Source organism: Corvus kubaryi, unplaced genomic scaffold (genome assembly GCF_017639235.1).
Source record: "Corvus kubaryi isolate FWS band 111438036 unplaced genomic scaffold, C.kubaryi_AGA036_p1.0 split3-37173, whole genome shotgun sequence".
In the NCBI taxonomy this organism is placed as follows: domain Eukaryota; kingdom Metazoa; phylum Chordata; class Aves; order Passeriformes; family Corvidae; genus Corvus; species Corvus kubaryi.
In genome coordinates this window covers 856,422-872,569 of record NW_024582085.1, presented here as the reverse complement: position 1 = coordinate 872,569, position 16,148 = coordinate 856,422, and the positions used below count along the sequence as shown (strand labels likewise).

The window sequence follows — 16,148 nt, the reverse complement described above, 5'->3', positions numbered from 1 at the left end:
CCTGTTTCTCATGGATCTGTGAAACCTGGGGCAGGAATTTTTGTCCCTCGATTTTGTATTTATCTGTTTTAGTATCCTCTGGTGAACATGCCATCAGTAATACAAATAAGGGAAAAGAGCAAGTGGGCTATGGATAAAAAAAGAACAGCAGGAATTAGGAAATGGAAGAGTGGGGAAATGGAAATGAGGGAAATTGTAACAGCTGAGGTGAAAGGAGGGAAGAGGACAGATTCTTTTAATGGGCAAGTGGTTGGTGTAAACTTTAAGGTGCTATGAAGTTAATGTTTATTAAGTAAATGGATGTGTTTCTGTGAAGTAGTAAAGGGAGCTGGTATTTTCCATATATCTTGAAACTATCAAGCTTCTAAAGAAGTCCACAGTTCAGGCATACCTCAGTCTGTTGTTTTGCAGAAATTGTCATAGCAGATTACTCTTTGCCCTCTGAATGGGAGCTGAGTGATAATAGTGCAATTTAAGCTAAAAGACTGGCCTTTTGCTCTCATTCTCACATCATGATAACTGATCATTAGAAAGGTTATAAATTAAACAGGCTGGTAGCGTGAGCTGGCCTCAGAGCTGGATTTCTGTGTATTTCAAAAGGATTAGACAGTTTGCTGTAGTTGTGCTCAACTATCATAATCAGAACTCCCAGGTACAACACAGAGTTCTGGAAGTTCCAACAGCAGAGAAACTTTTCTAGTGGGGTGACTCAGTCCTTTTCAGCAACGTGTTTGTAGTGAGCCTATTAAGGTACTATGTAGGTTCTGAATTTACTGTCTAGCTTTGATTTCCAGCCTGTGTCATGCCTAAGGATCTGATTATGGGATTTTACACTTTCAGTTGGAGTGTCCTATTTCCAGGAAAGACAGGTTCTGAATTTAAGCTTCCAGTGTGGTCATGAGGATGAACCACCTTTTCCATAGTCGAGGGATCCATACAGCAGCAGGTTACCTGGGCCCCACTCTACCATTGGCCCATCCCAGCTCCCCATCAACCCATTTATTCCAGGTGTTTGTGGGGAAGTGCCATGGAGCTGGGTCTTTGTGCTATGCAGAGGAAAAATAAGTGTGTACAATTTCCTCTAAGGATTTCTTCTGTTTTCCCCACCTGCCCCAAGCAGCTCTGGCAGTGTCTATGCCTGTACAAGTGAGATTCCTGTAGTGTACAGACAGGTCTCTGCATTGCTGCCTCATGTCACTGCATTTGGATGGGCAGGATCTGCCCAGGACTGATTTACTTGCTATATCTGATTCAGATTAGGCAGAGCAGCCAGTCCTTGGAGGTTTCAGGTGCTGTCAGAGGATCTCAGAGTAGGTTTTTGTATGCCATGCTGTGCAACACCATGTCCACGTGGTACCCAGAGAAAGCAGCCCTGGAACAGGGAGGGAAGGGCTGTTCCCTGCTGGGCTGTAGGGAACTGTGCTGTGGGAAGAGGCGCAAACACAGGGAGAGAGCACAGGCCTCCCTTCCCACAGACACGTTGGATATCCAAACACATGCACGTGTTGACAAGCCATTGTACTTTACTTCCCTGAGTGCTGGCCTTGGCAAACAGTCCCTTGTGATCTCTGGGGCTCTTTGAGATTTGATAGAGAAGGATGGGCTTCTGCCCTGCCCTGAGGGAGGTCACACCTACCAGTGTGACTGGCAGTGATTCTCACTGCCCTTTATTCTTGCAGAAGAGTGGCATCTCTTGCTTCTGGGGTAGTTATTTCATGTGCTTCTTCCTTGATGTGTTGAAATACTACGTAGTGTACTTAATATAGTTATAACAATGCATTCTAGTGAGCAGTATCACACATCAGGTTGTGTGACTCTTGCTGTGCTCTTTCTGGCACAGTGCCACAACCATGTGAGGATCAGATTCCCTGTGCACACCTCTACAAGGTCCTCACCATTTCTCTTTCCCTTCAGAAACCCATTTTCTGTGGGTTTTGTTGATTTCTTACCTCCCTTTGTGGCTAATCAGCCACTTGACAGACAAGGACATGCTGCAAGGAGTTCATCCTTGGGATCAGGACACGTGATCTTTGAGCCCAAAGGATTTCTGTCATACAGGGGCCTCACCTGTACCTGCTCCCTAAGTGTGCAGCACACTGTGAGTAGTGCCCACAGCATCTTGCAGAGGCTTTTTAGCCACAGTGTTGATGATATTGGTCATTATGCCAAAGGAGATGGTCTGGTAAAAATAAAGTCTTGATGAATAGCAATAGACTAAGTTATGACAAGACAAAAGGCAATTAAGGTCTGAAATCAGACCTTGTGTTTTGAAGAAATCAGAAATAGTAAACTGGAGCTTCTAAATCTGTTACAGCATTTTCTTTCTGTTCATTGTGCATAATTTCAATAGGAAATCTATGGGCATAGACTTGCCAGGGGGAAGAGGAAGAGAAGGATAACCTCCTCCTAGGAGTGCACAGTGCAGACATTAAAGAGTAGGTGCCCCTTCCCTGATGCCCACAGCTGTCATGGGTCTGGCCAGTTGCTCCTTTGTGATCCATGCCTTGTAGAGATAGCTTGTAACATAAAGGAATGAGTCACTCTAATAAGAGTGATAAAGATTAAATAGTGTCCATAAAACAGTATAAATGGAGAAACAAGGAAATATTGGAAGGCAATAATCTAACTGGGAAGGAGGAGCAGTGAAGTTGGAAGGTAACTCAGCAATTTGAAGAAACCAATACATTGCTCAGAATGCTCAATAATTAACTACATTTCTTTCTGGGAATCATTTTAGGACCATTAATATGTAATGAAAGGTAGGCTAAGCTAAAGCCAAGAACATTAAAAGAAAGCTCTGGGACATAGACTGACTAGTGGTGTGAAAAGATAGGAAAGAAATTACCATAGAGAGATGGGGCAAAGGATATGGTCTGACAGCCACCGGGGTAAGAGCTAAAGGTCCTGGTGCCCAGTTCCAAACTAAAGCCTCTAAGAAATCTGCTCCAGAGTCAGAGTTTTGGGAGTGGGATACTCTGTTGTGACTCACACTCTGATCCACAGAAGTTGCTGTATCGTGCCAGGGCAGTTGGGGCCACAGAAGTCCGGCCTCTTCCTCGTTCTTCAGCATGAAGCAGGGTGAGGTCCTGCCCCCACAGTCTTAGTTTCAGTGTTTGGAATGAAGATGGTTTTTCTCTCTGGAATCTCACAGCTCCCAGGCTGCATCACTCCCTGTGGGGATGTGTGCCCTGCTCTCCCCAGGGCAGCAGCAGGGCCAGGGCTGTGATCCCCGGCTCTGGCTGGTCCCTGGAGCCCCTGCAGGGATGGCTTTAGCCCAGGGCTCGGGCAGAGCTGTGTGTCTTTGCTTCAGCTTGTGATCCCACGGAGACTTGCTGTTACCTGGGGATAGGAGCCCCTGTGCAGAGCCCTCAGACCGGTGGTGTGGATATAAAGGGAGGAGGGTGGGTGGGCTGCACAGGACCCCACGAGCTGGATGAAAGCATAATTTATAGTACTGCATCACAAGTGCACTGGGGCAGATGATTCTGATTGCAAACTTGTATAAATGACATTGATGCAAATTATCTCTAAATCAGGAACTGATTTAATGTGATTAATATCCCAGTGTTACTCTGAAACATGAACAATTCCTTTCTTATGCAAGAGCTAAATAAAGGTCTCCTCTGTTAGCCAGCTGCTGTCAATTCTTGTAACAGGAACTTAAAGGTAGAAACAATATAAGATGTTTGCCTTTAATGCAAAATACACTGTTTGTCCCGAACCAGCAAGATGAGCTACACCACATGTGAGCAGTAAAGGGACAGAGGCTTGTGGAGTGGCACTGAAGGAAGAGAACTGTGCTGTGTCTTAGAGGTGTCACACAGTCCAGCCCTGCACAAATGGAACTCACACTCGGTTTTAAGCAGTTTGTTTTGAATCTGTCTCTCAGTGCCTAAGCACTGATCAGTGAGGTGACTGTCTAGAGAAAACACTCCTGTTGAAAAAGGCCTGGAAATTCTCTGAGAAGTGTTACACCTCTGGTACTAAGAACTCCACAGCTCTGAGGGGACATTGGCAAGGGCACAAAAATGGCTTCTCTTTTCTTTTTGATTTGTGTGGGTAGTACTACAAGGGGCAGAGTTGTGTATTTCAGTACCCTCATCATGGAAGTGTAACATGTCATCATGAACCTAAACATTGCTGAACCTACCATTTTTTCTTTTCTAGGCCGACATATTCTCTGGAGCTGTATTTATCCAGCTGGCCATTGGGCTGAATCTTTATGTGGCCATAATTATCCTGCTTTTTATTACTGCTCTTTACACCATCACAGGTGAGTTTGCAGAGCAGTCTGATAAATCAAAGAAGCTGGGGGAACCAGAAGAAAGAGAAGACGGAAGGTGCAGAAAAAGAGAGAAATGAAAACTTGAAAGGGAGGTTATTTACAGTGGTCTTTGAAAAACAGAGATGGTGAGAAAAGGAAAAAAAAAAAAAGCAGCGCATATCCACAGAGACATTTGCCCAGAGCTGACTTATTTGTCCTGACTTTTCTCTGCCATCAGGTGGCCTTGCAGCTGTGATTTACACAGACACCTTACAAACATTCATCATGGTAGTGGGATCCTTTATTCTCATGGGATATGGTAAGTAAATCAGATGACTTAAACTGGAATGTTCAGCCACAAATCCTGGAGTGGATATGGGAATGAATCCTGCAGAGTGAAACTGTTACCTTAACCAGCAGGTTTCAGCTCATATATCTATTTATCAGGGAAGAAAATAGGCATGTTGCCAAAAGTTAGGCATATTGCCAAAGCCCTTTAGTCACTGAGTCACTCTGTCTCCTAAGCACAAGTGAATGTGTAAGGTAATAAACAGCATCCCATGACAATATTTTTATGTCCACATTAAGGAGGTTTCCCTTCTCATTCTCTCAAGCTCTATTTGAGATTTCAGTAATAAATCCTTTATCACTACATTTATTTTGTATTTTTCAGCATTTGCTGAAGTAGGAGGGTACGAGGCTTTCATGCAGAAGTACATGGAAGCGATTCCATCCAACATATCCTATGGAAATACCGTGGTGGATCCGGAGTGCTACACTCCTCGTAAGGATGCCTTTCACATCTTCCGAGACGCTGCCACCGGGGATCTGCCATGGCCAGGGCTCATCTTTGGCCTGAGCATCCTTGCCATGTGGTACTGGTGCACGGATCAGGTACTGTGGGAGCCAAATGCCTTGGAAAGGCCAAACACAGAACTCTGGGGTCCAGTGTGATCTTCCCCTGTAATGCAAAGCTGGGCCACAGAACTGGCTGTTATTTCAAGACTGGTCAGTGACTTTTCAGTTCCTGGTTTCTAGATACCTCTCACATGAAAGAAAACGGAATGGGTGTTCTTTCAAATCTTCCTGCATAACTGTGCCCAGCAGATTCTGTGTCTGCCTCCTTTATCATTTTTTGTGTGTGACCATGTGTGAAAACACAGAGAGGTCATGCTGTGAACACTAACTTAGGAAACCATGCAACAAATGACTCTTGTTAGACTGGGTCTAGGTACCATTCCCTTTTCAGTAAGACAAGTTTGTTTCCTATATATGCAGCTTTCCTCTTTGTCTGCATAGTCTTGGGGGGATGTTATTTATATGTCTGGTCTTTCAGCCTGGAGACTCTTCCCCAATCATCCTTCTGTCTAAAACCTACTGTACAGTTTGCCCAAGAGATCACACTGACATGAGAAAAGGAAAGTGTGCCTCTGCACCTGCAACATGTGAATGTGTCTCTAACAAGTGATTCATCTGCATCCTGAATTGTGAGAAAGATCATCCTCACAATTTCTAAACAAATTAACAAAACCCCCAATGTAACTGTATTTACTGCTCAGTTAAATATTCTATTCCTTTTTAGCTTTTTAGTCTGTCTGCTTAAAAAACTGCTTGTGAGAGAAGTCTTACCTCTCAAATATACACCAGATAAGTGATATTTTCCTTTACTTATTTCATTCATATCCTTTGATTTTCATGTAGTTTTCATTTTTCCTAGGGGCAGAAATGCTAAATAGGCTCTTTTGCTATCATAGAACTTAAGAAGCACCTTGTATCTGGAACACGGCATGATGTGATCATGGAAATGTTATACCTGCCATGTCTCATTGACAGGTTATTGTCCAAAGATGTCTCTCTGGCAAGAACATGTCCCATGTGAAGGCTGGCTGTATCATGTGTGGGTACCTCAAACTCTTGCCCATGTTTATCATAGTGATGCCTGGAATGATCAGCCGTATTTTGTACACAGGTATGATATGGATACAGAAATGCAAAGTTCTTGCTGCCTGCCTTTCATTGCCAATCTCTCTGTCCCTTCCAAAATATCTGTTAGACTGTCATCTTCTCATCCAAATAGTCCAGGCACCTACAGCTAACTACACTGTAAGAAGCCACAGGTCTTCCTGTTTTCCCTGTTCCCAGATTTCTGCTGATGCTATTGCTGTTTTCGGGGAAAGAAATGCCACAGTGTCCCTCCCCAGCTGTCTGTTTGTTACAGCCCCACTCTGACTGCTGTCCAGGATGGATACTCTGCTGGCAATTGGAGGGACAGGGCCATCAGTCACAGACTGCAGCGTTTGGGCCATGGGCAGTCCTGAGGGCAGAGTGGGGAAATGCCACCCTCCCAATCTCCCTGACCAGCCAAGAGTTTGGCTGTTTGGCAGCAGGCAGAGGAGAGAGGTTCAGGCTGCAGCGAGTGGGCTTTGTGTTCCTCTGCTTGTTTTTCTACTTGCTCTCCTTGTGTTGTTCAGCCCTGGTCTGACAAATGACTGCTGATTTTCTTTTGACCTGCAGCACCTGTCAGTATTCTTTTAGAGAGGAAAGGAGGGAAAAAGGCTTAGAATCACCTTCCTCCCTTCCAGCAAACCAAGGATGAAATCAAACATAACAATCCGGTGGCTCAACACAGAGATACATTCTAGAAGCTGTATTAATTTGGGAGCAATCTGTTGTTTATAGGACCTTGTCTCAGTGTCTCATTATCCTCTCCTCAGATGTGGTGGCTTGTGTTGTGCCTGAAGTCTGTCAGCACTACTGTGGCACCTCAGTGGGCTGTACAAATATTGCTTATCCAAAAATGGTAGTGGAGCTCATGCCAAAGGGTAAGACACTGTCTGTATTTGTTGTTTCTTTGTTTTAGGAAAGCTGAAGCTGCCAGACTGTAAAAACAAGTGATAGAGGGAGTCCAAGACCCATCTTTAGTTCCAAAATTCTTGCTAGAATTAAGTACTATTAACCAAAGTGGTTGTCTGTATTAGCTGTGGGTGCAGAATAGCTCCACACTGACAGTGTCAGCTCTCAGCTGGCAAATACTCAGTGTTGAAATGGTAAATGAACTCTCTTTTTGTGAAGGTAAAAAATAACTTGCTTGGCCAATGATTTATAAAAGACTCCTTGCCAGATGTCTGAGCTGGAGGCCTATTCCTGTGGTCCTCCTGCCAACCCCATGGAGGTGGGTGCTGGCTCATAAGGCAAAAAAGCCAGGTTATTATTATAGAGACCATGGCACTTCCCTGATAGCTTTGGTACCGCCCCATCATATGATAACTGTTGTTCATAGGATTGTTAAAATCCTGCAGTACTTCCCCATGCTCTGTGACCAGACCACACCACCTGGAAAAGTGTCTTACTCTGGTTTTTAGACAGTAAAAAAACTTGGGGTTTTTGGCAAATACCTGGTTTACAAATATGCTACAAGCAAGTGAGCACAAACAAGAGGAATTATTTTTATAACTGTTGGGAAAAGTCTGCTTCATACTATTTTCTTTTTATTCCAGCATTTAATCAGGCAGCATTCACTAAAGAAGTAGCTATGTGCTAAAAGCTCAAGAGTTTCCCTGGCACTGCTCTAAATAGCTTTTTCCAAGCCCTGCTTGCCCGGCAAGGGAACGTCAGGCAGGATTTTACGTCAGGCACATAAATGTGCCGGATACGCTCAGAGCTGGCCGATGGAAAGGGTCGGAGAAGCACCTGGTGCCAGGTACTGAGGCTCTCCACGGAATGCTCACCCTCATTCCCATCTTCTTGTTTCAGGTCTGCGCGGTCTGATGCTGTCAGTCATGCTGGCCTCCCTTATGAGCTCCCTGACTTCCATTTTTAACAGTGCCAGTACTTTGTTCACGATGGACATTTACACCAAATTTCGGAGCCGGCCATCCGAGAAGGAGCTGATGCTGGCTGGCAGGTGAGCGCAGCCGAGCCTCCCCTCTGCACAGATCCCGAGCACTCCATGGGCGCAGGCTGCCTCCTCCCAAAATCCCAGCGCCGGCCGGAGCCTGCCTGGCAGAGCTGCAGTGACCTCCTGTGGCCGGAGCGGCTGTCCCGCCCCACGCGCTCCTTCTGGGAAAACGCACCGTGCTCCCGAAGGAATAGACGGTGTGCAGGAAGCAGCCAAGCTAATTCCCACTGCTTCCCACTGCTATTCGAAGGGAAATATTGTCAATTATTTTCCTGGGCTCCGTGCTGCACCAGACTGCAGCATCAATGAACTAGTTCTAGTTGATCTGCTATTGATTTGTCTCTGAACATAACAACCATAGGAAAAAAGTTATTTTCTATGTTTTGATTGCACATTTAACCGTGTGCTGATGGATAGTTGACAAATACAATACCTAACTTGGATTTCTTTTGTTTGTTCAGTGCTAATTGGCCATTATAATTGATTTCACTAGTTGAAATACAAAATGAACATGTAAATTATTGATTAATTGCTGGGGTTTTTTCTTTCTGATAGATCATAGATACTTCTAAGCAGATGGCTAATTGAATATCTGGCTATGTTCACAGGGCTTTTATGTTACTTTTAATTGGCATCAGCATTGCCTGGGTTCCTGTGGTGCAGTCAGCTCAGAGTGGGCAGCTCTTTGATTATATTCAGTCAGTTACCAGCTACCTGGGACCTCCCATTGCTGCTGTTTTCCTGCTTGCTGTCTTCTGCAAGCGTGTCAATGAGCAGGTAAGTGCAAATTAGGAAACAGGTATGCTGCATGTTCCTTTAGGAATTGGGAGAACTGTTTTGTTTTTTGTTTATGAGCAACTGCTTCGTGTTTATTTTAATCCCAGTATAGCCCAGGGATTCTGTGTCGCCATACCCCAAGGCCTGAGATTTCAGACATCAGTTTGAAAAAGTTCTTTCATAGTCTGATAGATAAACAGTCACCTAGGAATTCATAGATAGCTCTGAAGCTTAGGTTATCTATCACTTTGCCAAGAAGTGTGTTAAATGGATAATCTTTGGACTCATATTTGAAAGTTATCATTTAGGATATTGGTCACCAAGCTGCTTTACCAAACATATCACCTCTTACCTGTCCTGTCCAGTTCGGTTTTGAATATCCCCAGGAATGGAGACTCCACAGTGTCTCTAGGCAACCTGTTCCAATGGTCAAGCATCTTTACAGTAAAACAAAAAAAAATTACGTTTAAACAGAATTTCCCATATTTCAATTTGTGCCCACACATGTGTCTATTATACTTTGGGCTGGAGTACTGTACACCAGGCACCCACCAACACTACTGAGAATTAACTCATTACTCTCAGGACCATTGGCAGGTAAACCAGACACATATTTCAGAAAGGATGACACAACATTCTGGCTGGTTCCATTGTGCCAGAGCTGTCACAGATTAGGCCTTCAAAGGTAAAAAGGTATGAGAACAGGCCCTGGGGTGTGCAATCCATGGCTGAAGCCTGTCCTGTAGGAGAGAGTTGTGTGGAGAGCCAGATGGACTGTGAGAAATGGACGAGGTGTCCTGAGGTGTGCCTGACATCTCAGAGCTGCTCATTGCCCCTTTCATCTGTACTCATACACTGAGCTGTAAATAAGGTCACTGAAGTATCTGGGTTAAAACCCACATGCCAAAGCCATTGTAACACATAACTACAACTGTGTTTTCTCCAGCAACTGTTTGAGAGCTCAGAGTTTATTTCCATCCTGAAATTACTCATTTTGATCCCTTCTTGTCCGCAGGGTGCCTTCTGGGGCCTAATTGTTGGGCTGCTGGCTGGACTCAGCAGGATGATTGCAGAGTTTGCCTACGGAACTGGCAGCTGTGTGGCCCCTTCCAACTGCCCCTTCATCATCTGTGGCATTCACTACCTCTACTTTGCAATTATCCTCTTTGGGGTTTCCGCCATCGTCATCCTGTCAGTCTCCTTCATGACCAAGCCCATTCCTGATGTACATGTGAGTATTACTGCAGTCCTGCTCCCCCAGAAATAGAACACAATGAAACCATCAGTTTTAAAGCCTGGTACTTGGTGTATTACCTCTTGACATTTCAGCTACCCCCAGCATACAGCTCTTGTACAAAAGCAAAGGAAATAGTCTTCATTTACCTGTCACAGATCTTCAGTGACTCCTAACAGCCTTAGACATACCAGACATTTGGGATGCTGTGGTCTTACAGCTGACTCACCTGCTGGCCAGGTTGGTTGGTCTCTGTGTAGTCAGACCATGGATCAATTAAACTCCTTTTGTTCCGTGGCAGCTTTACCGCTTGTGCTGGTCCTTGCGGAACAGCAAAGAAGAACGGATTGATCTCGATGCAGATGAGGAGCAGGACAAAGCTGATGAAAAAGATGATGAATCAGGTAACTGTTGAATACCTAGAGATTCTGTCATATATGTGAGTATCCCTACTTCATTCCTGAAGGAACATTGACGTGTTTGATAGTTGAAGACGTCCTCCCTTCCCCCAACAAAACCTCAGCCCGCACAAATTTAAATGGCTCATGAGCTGCCTTTACCAAGGCAGCTTTGTCAAGCTCAGTGTAAATCAGAAGTGAAGTGGATTTGAAGGGAGAAAATCTTGTTCTCGTGGTAGCTGAGTGGCAGCTCTAGGACTAAACCAATGGCAGTGCTCTGGGTCAGAGGCACTGTGCATTGGCAGAACTGTGTGACTCCAGCACTTGGAGGGAATTCACCTGGAAATAGTGGGTTGTGGTCAGGATTGAAGGCACCATGAAAGCAGACTGCAAGCCCACCTGCTCTCTTTACTGGGTTTCTGGTTCTGCTCCCAAGTTCATCTTCATCAGTATCCTCAAATTCATTTAGTTGTCTTTCAATTAAGAGTGTAGAAAGTATTGAAAAAATGGGGTTTAAGCTTTGAAGCATAGTCTGCTTCTCCAATACCAGGCCAAGTCTCTTGGCTGCAAAAGGCCCAAGTTCCTTCTGCAGAAGGCTCTCTTGGAACATGTAGAAAATCCCTCTTCTCCCAGGTGAGCTGTGAAAACACAATATTAACTTGATTCCTGTACTGTTTCGTCCTAAAATGTTTCCACTGAATTATGACCATAAATTGGAACGGGAATGTGCTCAGTCCCAGAGATCAAGTGCATGCCATGATCTGTACTCACTTTTCCTGACCAGAGTGTTATTCCTTCCAGTTAATGAGGAAAACCAGGAGGACCCGGGATGCTGCAGGAAAGCTTACAACTGGTTCTGTGGCTTGGATCAACAGAAAGGCCCCAAACTGAGCAAGGAAGAAGAGGAGGCACTGAAGAAGAAACTGACGGACACCAGTGAAGTGCCACTGTGGAGAAACGTTGTGAATATCAATGGCATCATCCTCTTGACTGTGGCTGTGTTTTGCCATGGCTACTTTGCATAAAACCCTGATCACAGTCCTGAAATTATACTGCATTGTTCAAGCAAAAATGATGGCTTATGGATTTACAGAATTAGATACACGTTGTATTTTCATCATCTACATTTGTAACACATCAGGGTGATTTACTCAGTGATTTTGTGATCATAATTTCAACAATGTAAACATGAAGGCCACTGGGATTTCAAGAGAGAGAATTTCTATTTAGACATTGAACCAATCCAGGGCTAACTGAGGTTCAGAATTTCCATCCAATGTTCTCTCTGCTCATGATACATTTCATATTTTAGGTTCAGAATAAGGCTGCGTGAGCCATATTTCATATCAGGTTTTGTGAACTATCTTTTAGGGTTGACGATACTATTTTGATTTTCAACCCATCTTCTGATCACTCAATTTCCTTTTCCTTTGGCTATGATAATTTGATTGCAAAATACCAACAACCATCGAGGGACTGTATTACAAACTCAAATTAAAACATTGTTTTTGTCCCTCCAAACATGGGATATCTTAAGGATTTATGTATATATCAATGTATTTGACCCTATGTATAACTTTCCATATCACTTTCCCCCCCTTTTTCTCACTTTCCTTTGGGTTGTGTTTCTCAGCTGTCAGTGGAACACTAACCTCTGAATTGATCACATTTTGAAATTGGGGAACACCTGTCATGATGATCCTAAAAAGAATTTTGCTTACATTACACTGTCTGTTTAAGGTTAACCCCCAAACGTCCTCCTCTCTTGATATTTTAATATGTACTTATACTTGAATGTGAAGCTTTTTATACAAAATACATATATATACACAGGCAATACATTCTATATATGCGCTATATATATTACATATATTTTAAATATATATTTATGTGTGTGTGTATATATATTTATTTTTTACTGATCGGTTCCCACCCTGGTGTGTCAAGGACCTCTTTACTGTGAGGTTAGAGTCAATGCACTGCCTCTCTGTATGGACTATGCTACAAACCAGCCCATGGTGAAACATCCACAGCATTGGAATGCTGGCTGCATTTTGCAAATACATTGAAGGGCTCTGTACCACTTTTCTGCAAAGCTATAAATCGTTCCTCTAAAGATTTCATTGAGAAATAGGATTCCTGCTGCATGGCAGCATGAGTTAGCAGTTCAGGAAGGAGAATAGTCACAGCTGTGGGATATCAGCTAAACCAGGCTGATTGTCTCCACTTGATAAGTTTGGTACCAGCTGGGGACACAGGAAAAGACAGATTTAACACTTCAAAGCAAAAAACAATAGATCTTCTTTTCATTTCATTCAGCTTCCTGGGGAATCAAGTGTAGAAAGAAGATGCTGGTTGCTCAGTCAGGCAGCGCCACAATTCCCTGTTCCTTGTTGCACGTGTTGGTGGGACTGTGCTGTCCCAAAGCATTCCCGAGGTTCTGCCACAGGATCCTCCGGACTGGCAGCAAGTGCAGCAGAAGGGGAAAGCAGTGCAACCCCTCCATGTGCCACAGCACACTGCTCTGGCTCTGGGCTTTCACCACACTGCTCTGGCTCCTGGGCTTTCATCACTCGCACTTCATAATCTCCTGGCACGATCTTTGCTTCATTTGGATCTAACCCCAAATGTTCTGGATTCCAGCAGAATTGCTGCTCTTCAGTAGAACTGCTTCTATTCAGCATAGTCCCTGCAGGGTCCTTTGCATACACCAGATCAAATCAGTACCTCAGAAATACCAGTGCAAACCTTGTTTTCCTTACACTTAACACAGTGATAGAGTATTTTAAAGACCATGGAATTAACTGTATTTAATGAACTATGAAGACTTCTATGTATTAAAGTATTTGTATATTTTGAAGTATTTGGTATCCACAAAGTGATGGGGTTTTTATATAATATGATAGAAGACAGAGAAACTTCATTTGGTGTCTAGGTTTCAGCTCTGGGTAATAGTAATGGATGAAAAGCAAGCAAGGAAGATGTCACTGAGGACTGCCCAGATCCCTCTTTGTCATTCTTTGCTACAAAAATACGGTGAAATTATAAAGCTATTTGAATAAAGACAAATAACACAAGTGATTTTCTGGCAGTCTGAGCAGCCTTTGGATGATCTCCTGGTTAATCAGGCATTGTTGCATGATTTTGCTCCTCAGAACTACAGAGATTTGAAAATCTAACCTGCAGTTTCCATGGGATATTCACTGTATGTCCTCAGCAACCTGATTTCATTCTGGTCTGAAAGTGGATGTTGTGGTGGGAAGAGCTCAAGTGTTTACATGAAGTTTGACAGCTACTGTTGACTCCTGTAGTTTTGTAAAATTTCAAAGAAATATTGCCTGATATTGTGAAAAGCTGATAAAATTATAATGTTTAGCTAACATTGAATGCCAATTCAGGTTGGTAGCTATTGCATTCAAGGATAGTTCATGATTTTAAGGAAGAAAATGTCTTTTCTTCAGTTCTCAGGGGAGCTCTGTCCATGAGCTGGTTTTGGGGACACTCAGATAAAAGTAGTAGCTCACTGTCCTGGGCATTCTCATGCTTTAGAGATGAGAACTGTGAGCACACTCTTGTTCCCCATGTTTGACTTTACATTTGAAATACTTCCGGTTAGTGGTGAGACTCCAAATAAATCTCTGCCTCACAGCACAAAGTACCTGCATGGCATGTACAGCATAACAGCTCTGTTTCAGGGGATCTTGAGACAATCTGATCTTACCCTGTCAGGTAAGATACAGGGTTAAAGTTTATTTTAATGGACTTTAGTTAGAGATGCAGAATTATTTTAGTAAAATAAAATAAAATAAAATATGCACTTAGTAGCACTGTCAGCCAATTGTGACACTGCACTGTAAAAAACACACACTAAGCAAAATCTTCCATTTAAGAATTACTACGTAGTTCTTGGGAAAAATCCTGAAAAAGGGGAATCGCTGTTCATTTATGTTTTAATTTTTCTATATGGCCCACAAAAATGTATCCAAGCATCTCACAAATGTTTAATATTAATGATGATGAGAACACTTGGTTCTTAGAACTCAGAATTTGGGTTTATTCCTATTTTGTTACTGAAAAAGCTCATGCACTGGAATGCTGGGGGAGGGAAGGTCTGTGACTTCACTTGGAACAAATTGCAGTAACCATGGCTTGGTTTTAAGGAGACTGTCTGGCCGTGTTGAATTAGGCTATGGCACAAGGCTGAGTTCCTCAGGTGCAGGCAGTTGTGGTGATTGGAGCCCCATCAGCAGCTGGGATTGCCAAGGCCTCAGCTCCTGCTCCCTGACCTTCTTAATTGCCAAAACCAGGAGTGTTGGCATGAAGTAAAAGCCAAAACAAAAACGAGGAGCAAAGGTAAACAATAAATCCATGTGTTGTCAGTCATTGAATTTGAAGGGCACTTGAGCTCCTTGGTTTGAAGTGTTGAGCCAGAGGACTTTAGAGCTGATGTTTCTGGGGCCAGACTGCACAGAGAAGGGTTGGTCTCAGGTTGTGGGGTGGCAGCAAAGCTGCTCTCAGGAAAGCTTCTGGGTGTTTTAATTTGTTTAGTGGTCTTATGCGCCAGCTGCGGGTGTCTGTGCCCTGCCCTGCAGTGTTCTCTGGGGGAGTAGAGAACCCATAGTGAAGGAAGGGAGCAGCAATCAGAGACCTTCGCTTGTGCTGAACTGAAAATCCATAGTCCCAGATTTAATAACAGTGGGCAATACACTGCTGAGAAAGATGGGTAATGCAAAAAACCCCAGGTTTTACTTGGTGATTCGTGGCATTTTCTCATGGAGTGTGTATTGCAGGCCTAAAGGACAGAGCAAAACTTCACTCACTCCAATTTCTAATTGTTGTTCTGATGCAAGACAGTATAACCGGTGCCTTGGGTTATCACCCTTATTACTAAAAAAATAGGGGGCAGCTCTGAGAAAGAATAATTCCCCTGGAGCTCCTATGCCCACCCTCTCCCCACCTGGCAGAGTTGAGGCCAGAGCAGCTGTGCCTGCTTGGGTCAGCACCTCCCCTACTTTTATTAAGGTACCTGGAAGAGCTTCAAGCTGTGGTAAGTGAGAGTTTGTTGTTACTCTGTGTAGTATTTTTGTTTACAATACTGAACCCTATAACTTTAAAAATGTAGCTTATATGCCTAGTATCCTAAAACAAATTAATAAAATGTGTTTTATTCATTCAAGTTGCAAATTTTGTCTTGCTAAAAATAGGTTCCGTGCTTTGAGCATATTACCTTTGTGTGAAGCTGTCTCTGCCCTTCTGGTTTAATGTAATTAGGCAAATCTGACTTTTCCAGACTATTTTGTCCTTAGACAAATCTCTCACTACATGGTTTTCTAATATTTTTTCAATAGAAAATGTAGTGCTGGGAAGCAAATATACTTCCTGCTTTCGAACATGAAGACATGGAATTAAAAGCTGCAATTTTCCAGAGCAGGACAGAATGGTTTCCATCCCTTGGCCTTCTGAAAGCATATAGGGACAGGGGAAATGAGTCTGTAGTTTCAAGAGCAAAGAGCCATGACATTCTTAACCCTCTGGAAGCTGTTAGAAAAAATGCAACATTAACTCTGCCTGGGTGGG

General features: G+C 43.5%; 1 protein-coding gene across 2 annotated transcripts in view; it reads left to right on the top strand.

The window, feature by feature from the left end:
* Positions 1-13,990, top strand: part of SLC5A1 (solute carrier family 5 member 1) — a 37,339-nt gene extending 23,349 nt beyond the window's left edge. For both annotated transcript variants that reach the window (XM_042015092.1, XM_042015091.1), the window contains 10 exons: positions 4,168-4,273; positions 4,503-4,583; positions 4,938-5,158; positions 6,098-6,233; positions 6,979-7,086; positions 8,018-8,168; positions 8,771-8,939; positions 9,955-10,170; positions 10,475-10,577; positions 11,373-13,990. In XM_042015092.1, coding sequence (XP_041871026.1) covers positions 4,168-4,273; positions 4,503-4,583; positions 4,938-5,158; positions 6,098-6,233; positions 6,979-7,086; positions 8,018-8,168; positions 8,771-8,939; positions 9,955-10,170; positions 10,475-10,577; positions 11,373-11,596 — 1,515 coding nt within the window. In that variant the 3' untranslated portion in view covers positions 11,597-13,990. The remainder of the gene's footprint in view (positions 1-4,167; positions 4,274-4,502; positions 4,584-4,937; positions 5,159-6,097; positions 6,234-6,978; positions 7,087-8,017; positions 8,169-8,770; positions 8,940-9,954; positions 10,171-10,474; positions 10,578-11,372) is intronic.
* The last annotated feature ends 2,158 nt before the right edge of the window (positions 13,991-16,148 follow it).